This window comes from Pectinophora gossypiella, chromosome 24 (assembly GCF_024362695.1).
Source record: "Pectinophora gossypiella chromosome 24, ilPecGoss1.1, whole genome shotgun sequence".
Lineage (NCBI taxonomy): Eukaryota > Metazoa > Arthropoda > Insecta > Lepidoptera > Gelechiidae > Pectinophora > Pectinophora gossypiella.
Window position 1 is genome coordinate 4,038,653 of NC_065427.1, and position 16,061 is coordinate 4,054,713.

The 16,061-nt window shown below is 38.5% G+C and overlaps 1 protein-coding gene across 3 annotated transcripts in view; it reads left to right on the plus strand.

Annotated features, from left to right (window-relative positions):
* The window catches only part of LOC126377839 (endothelin-converting enzyme homolog), a 73,408-nt gene that overhangs the window by 53,275 nt on the left and 4,072 nt on the right, over nucleotides 1-16,061 (plus strand). For all 3 annotated transcript variants that reach the window (XM_050025806.1, XM_050025805.1, XM_050025807.1), the window contains 6 exons: nucleotides 6,165-6,374; nucleotides 11,149-11,374; nucleotides 11,834-11,906; nucleotides 12,588-12,908; nucleotides 13,369-13,466; nucleotides 14,240-14,403. In XM_050025806.1, the coding sequence (XP_049881763.1) occupies nucleotides 6,165-6,374; nucleotides 11,149-11,374; nucleotides 11,834-11,906; nucleotides 12,588-12,908; nucleotides 13,369-13,466; nucleotides 14,240-14,403 (1,092 nt within the window). The remainder of the gene's footprint in view (nucleotides 1-6,164; nucleotides 6,375-11,148; nucleotides 11,375-11,833; nucleotides 11,907-12,587; nucleotides 12,909-13,368; nucleotides 13,467-14,239; nucleotides 14,404-16,061) is intronic.

The following is a 16,061-nucleotide window of genomic DNA, read 5'->3' on the forward strand; positions in this document are numbered from 1 at the left end:
TAGTGTATGTACTGTTCCCGGGAATATTTCCAAAGTGGGAATTTTCCTGTTGATATTTTTTTTCACGTGACTTATTGTTAGTATTTATTATGTGAACTTTAGTTTTACTTTTAGGTATTTATTTTTTTGTTGCACCATCCCGCATCCAAGTTTGTAAATGTTTATTTCCTTTTGGTGGTTGCCTGGAAGAAATTGCTCTAGAGCAATAAGGCCGCCCAAATTGTACTGTATTCATTTGTTAATGTCTGATTGTTTAAATGTAGTTCTGTGCAATAAAGTATATTTGATTTGATTTGATTTTGATTGTAGATTTGCCGCAGATAGCATTAACTAGTAGTAACATTAGCAGGGAGCCGTGGTAGTCCAGTTGGTAGAACACAGGTTCGAATCCAGCACAGGCCTAAACCACCTAAACTAATGATTGTCGAATTTGTTTTCGAATTCAAGTTTGGATCATAAATGAGGAAACCCACATTCCCGATATATGCATTTTCGGAGGTATATGACCTAACCTGTATTGGGATGGTTTTCCTTTCGCGGGTTGGAAGGTCAGACAAGCAGTCGCTTCTGTAAAAACCGGATCTGTCTAATCTTCAGGTTAGGTAAGCGGACCCTGTGGATAACAGGATAATGCTAGGGATACTTGACAAGTGGGAAGCGCTGAGAACTCAAACTCTTTAATAGTGAGGATACTGGCTGTGTTGGCGTCAGATCTGGCAACCCCTGTTGCCTAGGTATTGGCCCCGATTCCTGCAGACACCGCCTAATTTTATTTTAAGTTATATCCATCATTTTCATATCCGTCGAAAAGGAAAGGGACGGATGATTCACAGCTCTTAATTTTAGAAAGAATGAATAACCCGGGCGAATTAAAAAGGTACGTCGCTGGTATGCAATCTGTTTGGCGTGCTGTCTACTTAACTGTGTCGGGTTATTGACTGATGTAATTTTTTTAGACGGTTGTTTTAAATTTGTGCTTAAAATTGACGTGTGTTCCATAAAATTTATGCTTGTCGATTACCCGTCCCTTTCCTTTTCGGCGGATAAGAAAATGACAGATATAACTTAAAATAAAATTGGATGGTATTTACAGGAATTAGCACCATTGTTGATTATATGGCGCATAGCAACGGGGGTGCAAAATAAGGTTTTTTACATTATTATAATTTTGCGTTCGTTTACTCTTTATTACACGCTAACACTGAGTTGATCATCTTTGATTTCGCTCACTAATAGGCTGTTTTTTTTTTTAAATTGTTATTTCTTGTACTCTGATCGTATTGTATTTCTAATTGGAGATGTCCTTAGGAAAGGTTTAGTACTATCAACTCAGAACCCGCGTGCGTGTATGAAGCGATTGATGAATGTGGAGGAAGCGAGAGAAGTGTGTCAGGATTTCAGGATCGATGCAAATGGAATTCTATAGTCTCTGCTTTTCCGGTGGGAAACAGGCGTGAGTTTATGTGTGTATGACGCTATCTGCCCAAAGACTAGATATGAAGCTCCTTTTACTGCCGGGAATATACTTATGGTGAGAATATTCCCGTACATCACTGAGTATACCTAGATTTAGTGTCAGCACTAAGGTCCAATTGTTACACTATTATTATTATAATACCCATGACTAATCCTATTCTGTAATATGAGCTATTATTGCACCTACTTACGTACGGGCATAAATAAAATTCACGCCCGTAATCTTCTTCTATCGTGTGGGTTGTGAGGTGGATTACCAACCTCATCAATCCTGGTGTCAGGGTTACTATTGAGCCGCCAAACCCCAAAATTTTCATAAATTTTCCGACAGGAGATTCCACTTGATATCAACTCAGAATCGTGGTCTGAATCATCCCCCTCAATATGTAATTGCATGGGGTGTTAGTGACATCGTAACGAATATTGAGAGGGATGATAAAGACCACGATTCTGAGTTGATATCAAGTGGAACAAAGTGAAATTTTCCACCGCAAAAGTATAGAATTAAAAATAATTTAAAAAGAAACTAAAAAAGAAACATGAATTTTGCGACGCGACGGAAAACTCGACTTGATATTAACTCACAATCATGGTTTGAATCATCCCCCGTAGTATTCGTTACGATGTCACTAACACCTTGTACAGGTCAGCATTAGACAGGGAATGGTCCACTATTCAGTGTTTGAAATGACCGTTATATTTCGTAAAGTAGACAGCAGTACGAGGCATACTACGATTATATAGTTAAGTACGAACTTGATCTTCTAACCACTTCCACAAAGAATATTATTTTCTAAGAAACTGCCTCAATACTTCAATCGATCGAAAACTTCAATTATAATTTGGCTTCAAGACTTCAATCGCTCGAAGACTTCAATTATGTGACAATCGCTTCCAAACCGTAAATTCAAATTTCAATTTGTGTTTCAAAGGGATTTTGAATTAAGGATATTAAATTAAAATGAAATTAAGTACTTCAGTTTGGGAAGCAAGTAGAAGGGCCTCATTCAGTAAATACATTTATTTCTGGGGTACGGTAGTGCTTCCGCCAAGACGAGCAAAGCGAAGCGCGAGGGCAGGGCACTACCTACATTTTCTCGAAACGTTTCGCCGATTTTTTGAACCATTCTGTTACATAGTACTTGTAGTAACAGAACAGGCAAGCCCCATATTTTTCCTAACGTGTAGAGTTTGGTAACTTAGGGTTTGTATAAAAAAAATGTAAAAAATAAATGCAAAAAAAAAATGTAAATGCAAAATGTTTGTGTAGAATTATAAGCTTAGCACTGCATGAGGTCTGATATTTTTTTGTCATTGCGATCGATTTTATCTCGTCTAAAACAAACTTATACAAGGCATCATTTTACATGAAAATGTTTATATTGGGATCATATAAACATAAATATATATTATATATATTTTTAGTTCTGTGCAATAAAGTATATTTGAATTGATAAAATCACGCCCGTCCCTAATTAGGTGAGCAGAGACACAAATAAGAAAAACCATGCGCGATTGAAAAAATTGCCATAAAATAAAAAATAAAACTCTTAAAAATTATAAATATTTTACTGAGGGTGAGGTGCTCAGCTGGTAAATGGTTCTTAATGACTTTTTGGACACTGTATTTATGGAACTTTGGTTTTAAGTTTCTTTTAGATAATTATTGGTGCTAATTCGTGTAGACACCGGTGCTAATTCCTGTAAATACCATCTAATTTTATTTTAAGTTATATCTGTCATTTTCTTATCCGCCGAAAAGGAAAGGGACGGGTAATCGACAAGCATAAAATTTATGGAACACACGTCAATTTTAAGCACAAATCTAAACCAATCGTCTAAAAATTTTACATCAGTCAATAACCCGACACAGTTCGTCCCTGACACCGCATAAGGGCGTATCTCAGTTTTTTGCAAAAATGAGTTATTTATACCATTTTGATCGTCTAAACGAGATCTACAACGTCGCAAAAGGGTGTAGCTCTAAACACAGTATTTAAGAATTTAAGGGAAGGGCTTATCTCAAATCACGAAAAAAAAGGGCAATGCAAAAGGACGTAATTGAAATACGCCATTATGTCGTACTTCTTCAACTTGAGATACGCCCTTACTCAGTGACTTCATTATCATTTATTTGTTTACTTGCACCCGCATGAAGTAAATATCTTCCGGTGTTATTAACAAAATATATAGATTTTTAAGTGCCTCCAAGTAAAATTTTCCATCGTATGTCCAACTCACAGGTAAGTTGTAAAAATTCAGGTAATCCTTTGACTTCTAATAAAGAAGATAATGAAAATGATTATGACAACATAAACCATCTTTCTGTTTCATTCATTGCACTGTCGACAGCTGAAGTAAAAACCTCAGACAGTATGATGGCAATTGCCAGTTTTATTACTTCCAGCTTAACTAATTTCGACGATGAAGATTTACGTGATTTAAGCAGGCTTGAATCTATAGAAAAAGACACAGCAATGCTTCGTACAGACAACCCAAATTTTTCTAATACCATACAACCAGTCTTAGATATCACAACAGAAAAAAACATGCATGCATGTTTTGGATGCTCCGTTCTTCTCTGCAAAGTGCATTTCGAAGAAGACGATCTACAATGTACAACGCATGGATCCAAAAAATTGCACAACATAGGCTACGGAAACGATGTATATGTACCGCAATCATGTGAAGTCACAGATTGAATGAATGAAGTATTCAGCTCGTAGCATCGATGCTCTATCTAGACACGCGGTAGCGTGTCAAGCCAAGTTCAAGAAACAGAACTGGCGAGCCACACCGTGTGAACAACCATGAACTATTTGGAGCCACTTTTGACATCCTCATAAATCAAAAACTTTTTCACATAAACGTATCAAATTTGGCTCATATATAGAGACAAGCGAGGTACATATGTGTTCTAAATTTCATAAGCTTATCTCGAAACGGTTATTTAGATATTAATGTCCAAAAATACTCATTTTTATCATTGACTGACTGACCGAGCTATATATTAAAACTCTAACCCAGTTTCAGATGACCAAGAGAGTTAAAATTTGGTATGCAGATAGGTAATTAGATGAATACAAAGGAATACATAAAAAACTGGCAATTTTCTTTTTTTCAAAAACATAAATGTGATATGAGAGCCAAGTTCAATATTATGATAAATGCCTTGGTTGTTGACTTCAACGACAAAAGAAGTGAGATCTAAATGGGTGCCAAGTTCAATGGTCAGTCCTGGAATTTATGTATAAGTAAAAGTATAACATATAATATCTACTTATAACATAAGATAATGTATTGTAGCTAAGGTCTGTCTGAAATTTTGATCTCTAGTTTTAAGAATATTTTGTTTCTTAATTGCACAGATCTTAGATCTTTATTGTTTTTTTTTTTTTGTACACGATATTACACATGAAAGTACATTTAAACACACACACACACACACACACACACACACACGCAATCGCTTTTATATACAAACAAACACATACATACATACAAACGCGTACACACACACACGCACGTTTTAACTTCTTATGTTCCTACGTTCCGTATTTTTGAAGTGTTTTTAAATGATGACAAATTGTGTTTTCGATATCAAACATAAATAATTTGCCGTTCGTAATGAATTTGTTTTATTTAAAATATAGGATAATTAGTAACACTTTCCACTTGCACCCATATTCAACTCTCCATACCTATTAAGAGAGGCGCCACAAAGGGGCGTTAGTGACTTTCAGGCCTTTTTTTCAGGAAACCATGCATTTTCCGGAAGTGTAAGAACTATAAATCTATGCCTTAATTCAACCTTTATCCACCTTATAAATTTCATGACTGTATCTATATCACTTTAGATTTTATGAACTGAAAACCTGAGGAACTCGGAGAAAAAAACAGTTTTTACGCTCTCCTGAAAAGTTAGGAAAACTGAGATACGCCCTTATGCTTTGTCAGGGACGAGTTAAGTAGACAGCACGTCAAACGGATTGCATACCAGCGACGTACCTTTTTGATTCGCCCGGGTTATTCATTCATTTACTCATTCTTCCTAAAATTAAGAGCTGTGAATCATCCGTCCCTTTCCTTTTCGACGGATATGAAAATGACGGATATAACTTAAAATAAAATTAGGCGGTGTCTGCAGGAATCGGGCCCACCATCTAATTTTAAGTTACTTAATACCTGTCTTTTTCTTATCCGCCGGAAAGGAAAGGATAGCATGATTGATAAATGAATGTATAACCTGGGCAAAACAAATAGGTATCTCGCTGGTAACCCGTTCGACGTGTGCTGTCAATTTAATTCTGTCGGGTTACTGGCCGATGTACAATTTTTAGAGGGTTGTTTTAGATTTCTCCCTAAAATTGACGTGTTGTTAATGTTAAGTCTTTCCAGGATTGGTGCCCGGTCAATGGTCAAGGAGTGGGTGTACTGTACGGTCACGAGTATTAATATGTATACACTTTGAAACCATGTCACATTAACTTTTTTGACAAATTAAACCGTAAGTCTCATTAAACGTCAAATATGATAGTGCGACATGGTTCTAAAGTGGGTATATGATATTTCTCAAGACTGTACACCTTTGCCTACCCCTTCGGAGATACAGGCGCGATTCTAAGTTATGTTGTTGTAATTATGTAATATACATTTTATTAAATATGGACTCAACTACCTCTTTTCAGAAGACTCAGTCTGCCTATCAAGCTCCTGTATCTACACAGCGAGTGAGGTGATCAGAGCGTTGGATGAGACCCAGAACCCTTGCGATGACTTCTACGAGTTCGCATGTGGAGGGTGGATCAGAAACAACCCAATACCCGAGGGGAAATCCAGCTGGGGCATCTTCAGCAAGATCGAACTGCAGAATCAACTCATTATTAGATATGCTCTTGGTAAGCGGTTTGAACCTTAAAGGACACTTTTTTTGATGTGACTTATTGTAGAACCGCAAATGACATTAACTACTTGGCCGGACAAATGGGGAGCGCTGAGTGCTAAACCCGGTACTAAATTTAACACAACAGGCCTGATGGTGACCTGTTGGGCGCGAACCTCGACTTAGGGCTGGTGTTCCCTGCAAGGTTGGATGGTCAGACAGGCAATCTCCTTTTTCTATTTATTTTATCCTCTCTTGGGACATAGGATCAAATAACAGACACACACACATACACAGACAGGCAGACGATTCTATAAAAAAAACTACGTACATACATACATAAACTCACGACTATTTCCCAAGCAGAGACTATAGAATTCCATTTGCTTCGATACTGACACACTTCTCTTGCTTCCTCCGCTTCGTACATCTATAAAAAAAACTAAACCTGCCAAATATTCAGGTTAGGTCAGCGGACACTGAGAAACGGGATAACGCTAAGGAGATGATAATACAGTTTGTTTAAATCTTGGAGTCCTAGTGAGATAGGGCCCTTGCGCGCACTTCAAGAACTTTTTAAGTATGATTGATTATGTTAACTCGGAACTAAATGAGGAGCTCGGTGGCGCAGCGGTAAACGCGCTCGGTCTGCGATTGTTGAAGTTAAGCAACTTGCGCAAAGGCCGGTCATAGGATGGGTGACCAAAAAAAAGTTTTCATCTCGAGCTCCTCCGTGCTTCGGAAGGCACGTTAAGCCGTTGGTCCCCGGCTGCATTAGCAGTCGTTAATAACCACCAATCCGCAATGGGCCCGCGTGGTGGTTTAAGGCCCGATCTCCCTATCCATCCATAGGGAAGGCCCGTGCCCCAGCAGTGGGGACGTTAATGGGCTGGTGATGATGATGTTAACTCATTTTGTTTTGACATAAGTTTTCGTAGTTTTTCCTCCTTTGTCTTACAACTTGTTATGCTCTGCAATTTGTAATGTAAATTATGAACTTGTGAAACAAAGGACTGATGGTGTATGACGTTTTATTTATTTAGCTATTTAGAGATAATAAATTATCAGTCGATATTACCACCTTGAAACTAATTTACTTCCTAAAAATTTTATTTATTCTAGCTGTTATACAGGCTGTTAGTGACATCGTAACGAAAACTTTGAGGGATGATTCAGACCATGATTCTGAGTTAATATCAAGTGGAATTTTCCGTAGCGAAAGTATGGAACTGACAATAATTAAAAAAAAACTAACATTTTCATGAATTTTCCGACAGGAAATCCACTTGATATCAACTCAGAATCATCCCTCTCAGTGTTCGTTACGGTGTCACTAACACCCATACCTACTTGTATGGCTACCTGTATGTACTAATACGGGGTGTAAGGGGTAAGTGACATCGTAACGAATGTTGAGAGAAATGAGAGGATTCAGCTCATTATTCTGAGTTAATATCAAGTGGAATTTTCCATCGAAAAAGTAAAGAATTGAAAATAATTAAAAAACTAAAATGTCGTTCGTTACGTTACGATATCACTAACACCCTGTAATATTATAATTTAGTTTTCCTGCCATGACTGTTTGATTTCGATCTTAAGCGGGTGAGAGCCCTCACCGCTCCCCATTTGTCCGGCCATAGTTAATGCCAGTTGCGGCAAATCTACAATAAAGGTGGTATTAATAAACGAATCTCAGCTGAGACTGCCTTCAAGATCATGCTCAAGTCTCTGTTTTTATATGAGACCTGTCACATTGACATGATCTTGAGGGCAGTCTCGAAGCTGAGATTAGTCTATTAACCACCCTAAGTCACGTCAAAAAATACAACGTCTTAACGTGATTTTTGAAGCACAATCCTGTTACTTTCGGACAATCGGGTGCTAATGTACATTGAAGATACTGGTATTTACCATTACAAATTGGAGTATAAGGAGTTGTGAATTAGCAATTTGTTATCGATGTTTTATATATATTTGGAATAATTGAATTACTTATGTACATAACGGCGAACTATCTAGTGTAGTCATGAGTGGAAATCATTAAATAAATGAATGAATCTACACGTATAAAGTACGAGAGATCTTTCTGACAGTCAAGAAACATAGATGGATGGTCAGATATTCAAAGGCCGTATACAGAAAGAAAGGTGGAAACTTATAAGCGCTTACCGGCGCTTGACAACGGTGGTCCGTTCTACACAAAGGAAGCAGGTTGTCGCAGTTGTTTATTAAATTTATATGGCAGCGCTTGTCAGAACTTGTCGGCACCGTTCAGTGATTATGCGCGCGCGTTCATATATTTTCCTGCGCGGGTCACCAGCGCTGTCGAGCGCTGGTAAGCGCTTATATGTTTCCAGTTTGCTTTCTGTATACGGCCAAAGACAACTTGCGGCCACTGCTAATACGAAGTCGACACCGTGTAAATGCAAGCGGGACACGAGACACGCGATCTCTCCCTTACTCCTTAGCGGCTTACGGCCATTTAAGACTGAAGTAAGACCCAGAGGGGGTGAGGTTGGCGCCTGATGCGAATTGGTGCGGGGCGAATAGTTTCCGTTCCATCACTTTTATTCTTCAGTCTATAATGATAAGCGCGAAATGGGAGGATTTCTTTTTTAGAATTAAAAAAAAAATAGTTCCCAAGAACTCGTTAGATAGCGCTTATCAACTACGTTACTGGGCCATTGCCAAGATGCCAATGAGAAAAAACTTTTATTTAATTTAGGAAATAAATAAACGAGACAAAGGCTCTATAATTATTTTTATTCTCTCGGGACATTCTAATAAGATTCTGATTTATTTCTTCATTATTTGTTCATTTCAAAACATAATCAATGTGAAATTTACGTTTCATTTTATGATTTCAAAAATAATATAACGTTCCGTTCCATGCAGTAACCTACCAAGTTCAGCGTTTCTTTGTGTACTTACTAGTTTCTGAGTACTTAGTGTTTTTTTTTAAGTACTCGTGCCTATAATATTACATTTTCGGGAAAATAAAGCATAATATTGGCCATACAGTATTTTTCAGCAAACATCTAACGTTTTGACGCCCACTTATGGTCTTATTATGTCGAGTTAGACCGTCATTGTGAATTCCTTTACCAAAATGGTATTATACGTGTATGGGCATATAATTAGCTTCACACTATTTGGAGTTTAAATATATTTCGCGAGAACTGTTTGCTTCCCAATTTTTCAATAATACTTTGTTGTTTGACATTCGTTTTTATTTGCGTTCGTAGAGGTGGGTATGTATTACCTCCGTTTTTACACAATGGCTTATAGCCATTCGGGGTGTATACTTATACTAGCTTTTGCCCGCGACTTCGTCCGCGTGGCGTGTTATAAAAGAGAGATCTTTGTGTGTGAGGGAGTGCAAATCAAATTTCAAGCATCTAATTTATGCAGTTTAGATTTTTTCATACAAATGTTTCTTCCCGCTAACTCCCGTTTCCGAGGGAATTTTTGAAATATCCTGTTCCAACTAAGCTTTAAGTTAACTAAGGTACCTGCATGCCAAATTTCAAGCGTCTAACTTAAGCGGTTTAGATTTTTCATACAAAAGGATTTTCCCGCTAATTCCCGTTCCCGTGGGAATTCCGAGAATTCCTTTCTTAGTGCACCTCTACGGTACCTAAGCTACGTCCCTTCCAAATTTCAAGTGCCTACGTTTAGCCGTTTAGGCTGTGCGTTGATATGTCAGTCAGTCAGTTTCTCCTTTTATATATTTAGATCACAGGGTGTTAGTGACATCGTAACGAAAACTTTGAGGAATGAAATTTATTCGCTCTAGAGTGGTACAAAAGTTCTTAAATATACAACAAAACAAGTTCATCACTCAACTATAATAGCGTGTGAATATTAATATTAAATAATTTATAATTAAAGGAACATGCTAAATATAATCTTTAATAAATCTGTCTTAATTTTTTTTTAAATAACAATAGATATTTTAAATACACAAAAAACTAATTTAAATAAACGGTTATGACTTTAAATTTAAATATTCATTGGCCCCCATTCGTGCAGACACCTCCTTATTTTAAGTTATACCTGTCATTTTCTTATCCAACGAAAAGGAAAGGGACGAATGTTTGACAGCTCTTAATTTTAGGAAGAATGAGTAAATTAATGAATAACCTGGGCGAATCAAAAAGGTATCGCTGGTATGCAAACCGGTTGACGTGTGCTGTCAACTTAATACTGTCGGGTTATGCCAATGTAAAAAGTTTAGACGGTTGTTTTAGATTTCTGCTTAAAATTGACGTGTGTTCCATAAATTTTATGCTTGTCGATTACCCGTTCCTTTCCTTTTCGGCGGATAAGAAAATGACAGATATAACTTAAAATAAAATTAGATGGTTTTTACAGGAATTAGCACCATTGTATAAGTAAGTAAGTATAGTTGGTCTGTTGTCTTAAACGTTGTACCGGGTGAAAGCCTTCAGCGCTCCCCATTTGTCCGGCCAAGTAGTTAATGCCATCTGCGGCAATTCTACAATAAGTCACGTCAAAAAAAAAAAAAACAGAAGATAAAGCGCGTCATACAAAAATGCTACGAAAACTTGACGCTAACTAGAAAAGTTAGATAAGATCAAATTTAATTTGATATTTGCCATGTCTAGAACTCACTTGCTTTTGGCTTGAATTATTACACGTCCCTTTCTTTTTCAGCGGATAAGATGTAAGTAACTTAAAATAAAATTAGATGGCGTCTGCAGGAATTAGCACCATTCACTGAATAACCGTTCAGTGAACATTAAACGTTCTCATTTTGTATTTTCCAGAAAAAGTAAACATCACTAATCCACCAAGCGCAGAAGCCAAGGCACGTATTTACTACGACGCATGCATTGACACCAATGAGACGATTGAGAAGCAAGGAGAGAAGCCCCTTGTGAAGATTATCAGGGAGCTGGGCGGGTGGCACCTTCTGAATACCACCATCATCAGCTCCACCTTGAAACCACCGAAGTGGAACCTTCAGCGGTTACTACAGGATGTTCAGAATAAGTAAGGATTTGATGGAATTGTATATGACGTAATAACCGCTTATTACGAATGCCAATCTTTCCTAAGAGTTTGTTTACCAAGGCATATCTGCTAAACATCACTATTCGGAAGAATTTCAGAGAAATATTTTCTTGTTTCAAACTTTTTTAGAGCGTGATTTTTCCGTAGTCAGGTTTTAGTTTTTAAACTTATATTTTTTACGGGTAATAGCCAGAACTAACAACCGAAGGACAGTCTCGCAAAAATACTTTGACAATCTTTTGAACGTGTGCCTCTTGTAAGTGCGAGTAAGACAGACATTCCGCGCTCTCCCTTACTCCTCATCGGCTTACCAAGACTAAAAAGTAAACCGAGTGGGGGGGTGAGGTAAATCTAGCTCTGCGCCGACACGAATTGGTGCGGGGGGCAGAATGTCCTTTCTGCCTTTACGTGGTATGATAGTGTCTATTTTTTTTCCAGGTACAATTTGGGAGGGCTTTTCAACTGGGCTGTTACGGAAGATGATCGGAATTCCTCAAAGCACGTCATAGTGGTACGTACCCAATTGCGGCACCGAGCCGGGAATTTGTAACGTTTGTATAGACGCGTTCACACACACAAACTCGCCGCACGGTCTCATACAAACGTCCGGGCCCCCGTTTCCTTCGAACAGTTTACCTTTTAAGCACTAATATAATAGGCTAGTTTCTAACTAGTCAAATCAGTTACTTTTTACTAAACGTCAAAACACGAAATTACAATGGAATTTGTGTGAAAAACCAACCTGTGACGTCATAGAAAAACGTGACAAAATGCCGTCCTTATTATTACATTTTAAAATTTATAAATAAAATAAATAAAAAAAAGAAAACGTTTTTTTTATCGCCTTTACATCAGTCTTTATTTAGTAATCAGAATTTCATAATTTATCTTTGAGCTAGGAAACTACCAAATTCTTGTCATCGAAAAAATTGAAACATTTCCGAATAAGTGTTCAACAAGACACGAGAGAAATGATATTTGAATTTGGAACATTGGTAATAAAATGAATTAAAAACCTTATGTACTCATTGTAAAATTACATTCATCTTTTGTTCCAATACTTATTCGTATTCTTGATGTTCCAAATTCAAATTCAAAAATGTAATTTGTTGAAAAAAACATCTTGGGTGATGTTTCGACTTTTTTCATAAGTGTGTAATGTAATTTCTATGTAAAATGTGTTCTCTTTCAGCTGGACCAAGGCGGATTGAACCTACCAACTCGAGACTACTACCTCAACAAGACAGCTCACAAGAAAGTTCTAGAAGCCTACCTAGACTACATGACCAGAATCTGTGTTCTACTCGGAGCTAATAAATCCGAAGCGAGGGCTCAGATGGCTAAAGTCATACAATTTGAAACTGACTTAGCCAATATTACAACTCCCTTGGAAGACAGAAGGGATGAAGAGGGGCTCTATAACCCATACACCATCAGAGAATGGCAGAAGATCGCGCCATTTCTGAATTGGACTTTGTTCTTTAATGATGCATTCACGCTTGTTAACAGAAGTGTGAGTATTTTGTTTGATGTTTTTTAGTAGAATAGATACGCCTCCGTGGTCCAGTGGTTTAAACGTTTGGCTCACGATCCGGAGGACCTGAGTGCAAATCCCGGTGGGGACATATCACGAAAATCACTTTGTGATACCTAGTTTGGTTACGACATTACGAGCTGATCGCCTGATTGTCTGAAAGTCAGATGATCACTGGTGCAAGTTAGTAGTCGCTACATGAGCCGTGTCAGGGGCTTTTAGCGGTTCAATAATAACCCTGACACCAGGTTTGATGGGGTTGGTAATCCACCTCACAACCCACACGATAGAAGAAGTAGAATAGATAGATAGCTCGCCACAATGACCGATCCTCTGCTGTCCAGCGTTTTCCCGGGACTTTCACAAGGGCATCGGTCCACCTTGGTGGGGGACTGCCCACGCTGCGCTTGATACTGATATTGATTTATATTTTTTCCAGATAACAGATGACGAAAGAATCGTCGTATACGCACCAGACTACTTCAGGAATCTGACCAAGGTATTAAAAAAATACAGCAAGAACGAAGACGATCAGAAGTAAGTATTCAGACATACTAGCTCACCGTAATCCCTAATGAGGTGGGCAGAGCCATAAGTCATCAAAGAAAACTTACAGCCACTGTTGTTGGTCTGTTGGCACGTTAAGCCGTTGGTCAAGGCTATTAGCCGTAAAAACACCTCCACCAACCTGCATTGGAGCAGCGTGGAGTATGCTCCATACCCCCTCCGGTTGATTGAGGGGAGGCCTGTGCCAAGCAGTGGGACGTATATAGGCTGTTTATGTTATGTTTTACGTGTTGATACAAAGTCCTAAGATGGATATGATGAATCTTACCTAGCTCAGCCGCTGGTGGAGAGCGGAGAGTAGCCGTTCTATACGTAGTATTATTCCTTATTCTATGCTATAAGCGTTCCGTAAGTTTTGAGGTTCGGAGCCCTAAAAAGAACAAAAATCATCCTTATGCATTTCAAAATAACAGTTTTCCTTAATCCGTATTCTATGCTATGAGGGTTCCGTTTTACGTTTTGGGGTTCGGAGCCCTAAAAAGAACAAAAATCATCTTTATGCATTTCAAAATAACAGTTTTCCTTAATCCTTATTCTATGCTATGAGGGTTCCGTTTTACGTTTTGGGGTTCGGAGCCCTAAAAAGAACAAAAATCATCTTTATGCATTTCAAAATAACAGTTTTCCTTAATCCTTATTCTATGCTATGAGGGTTCCGTTTTACGTTTTGGGGTTCGGAGCCATAAAAAGAACAAAAATCATCCTTGTGCATTTGAAACAGTTTTAATTTTTATTTTTTCCAGAATCCTGACCAGCTACATGATGTGGCAGGTTTCTCGCTCGCTGTCCACCTATCTGTCTAAGTCGTTCCGTGACGCCACGAAGATCCTGCGCAAGGCCCTCTTTGGATCTGAAGGCACTGAGGAGTCCTGGCGTTATTGTGTTACTGACACCAATAATGCTATTGGTAAGTTATATTTTGGATAACATACCGTTACTGCTAAAGTGCTCGAGGAGCTCGGTGGCGCAGCGGTAACCGCGCTCGGTCTGCGATTGTTGAAGTAAAGCAACTTTCGCAAAGGCCGGTCACAGGATGGGTGACCACAAAAACAAGTTTTCATCTCGAGCTCCTCCGTGCTTCTCGAGCACGTTAAGCCGTTGGTCCCGGCTGCATTAGCAGTCGTTAATAACCACCAATCCGCACTGGGCCCGCGTGGTGGTTTAAGACCCGATCTCCCTATCCATCCATAGGGAAGACCCGTGCCCCAGCAGTGGGGACGATAATGGGCTGGTGATGATGATGATGACTGCTAAAGTAATATTTTATTTATTTATTTATTTAATGGATCACTTACAGCTATGCACGTTATAACATTTAGTTAAGACATAATTAAACAAAGTAAAACAGTATTCATGTGTAAGCCAATTAAAAGTGACCACAACATTCGTCATAAAAAACAACATCTAGTCTGTTGAGACTAACTCCTTAGCAGCTAAAATCTCACTATTAATCACTCACTATTAATAACTGTAATATATCATATTATTACACTAGTTGGTACAAAAAACAAATAAATTATACTAATATAACTAATTTTTAATGGAGATAGTGGCCCCGATTCCTGCAGAAGCCTCCTAATTTTATTTTAAGTTATACGCGTCATTTTCTTATCCGCCGAAAAGGAAAGGGACGGATGATTGTCAACAAGTTAATTTTAAAACGAATGAATAACCCGGGCAAACAAAATCATCACAGGCCTTTACATCTTTATCAGATGATTCAAACAGCGTTTCTGTGGCAGCTTTTAAATTGGCTGTAAAGTCCAATGCGAGAGCGACAGTAGCGGCCGCACGACTGGCATTGTAGTTGAGGGTTATTAGATGGTATAGGTGGTAAATCGGCCGTCTCACTTCTGTGTCGCCTCTCGCGCTTGTCGGCTAGATTGTCAACAAGTTAATTTTAAAACGAATGAATAACCCGGGCAAACAAAATCATCACAGGCCTTTACATCTTTATCAGATGATTCAAACAGCGTTTCTGTGGCAGCTTTTAAATTGGCTGTAAAGTCCAATGCGAGAGCGACAGTAGCGGCCGCACGACTGGCATTGTAGTTGAGGGTTATTAGATGGTATAGGTGGTAAATCGGCCGTCTCACTTCTGTGTCGCCTCTCGCGCTTGTCGGCTAGATTGTCAACAAGTTAATTTTAAAACGAATGAATAACCCGGGCAAACAAAATCATCACAGGCCTTTACATCTTTATCAGATGATTCAAACAGCGTTTCTGTGGCAGCTTTTAAATTGGCTGTAAAGTCCAATGCGAGAGCGACAGTAGCGGCCGCACGACTGGCATTGTAGTTGAGGGTTATTAGATGGTATAGGTGGTAAATCGGCCGTCTCACTTCTGTGTCGCCTCTCGCGCTTGTCGGCTAGATTGTCAACAAGTTAATTTTAAAACGAATGAATAACCCGGGCGAACAAAATAGTCTTCTAGATTTGTGTGGTAGAGATGATTATAAAAGCTTCTTTCGTAAGTAGTACTACCTACTAGGTATTGTAATTGGCAGCCCTCAGACGTCACACACACAGTTGCACGTGATGGATAATGTCTATGTGTAGTGTCTGT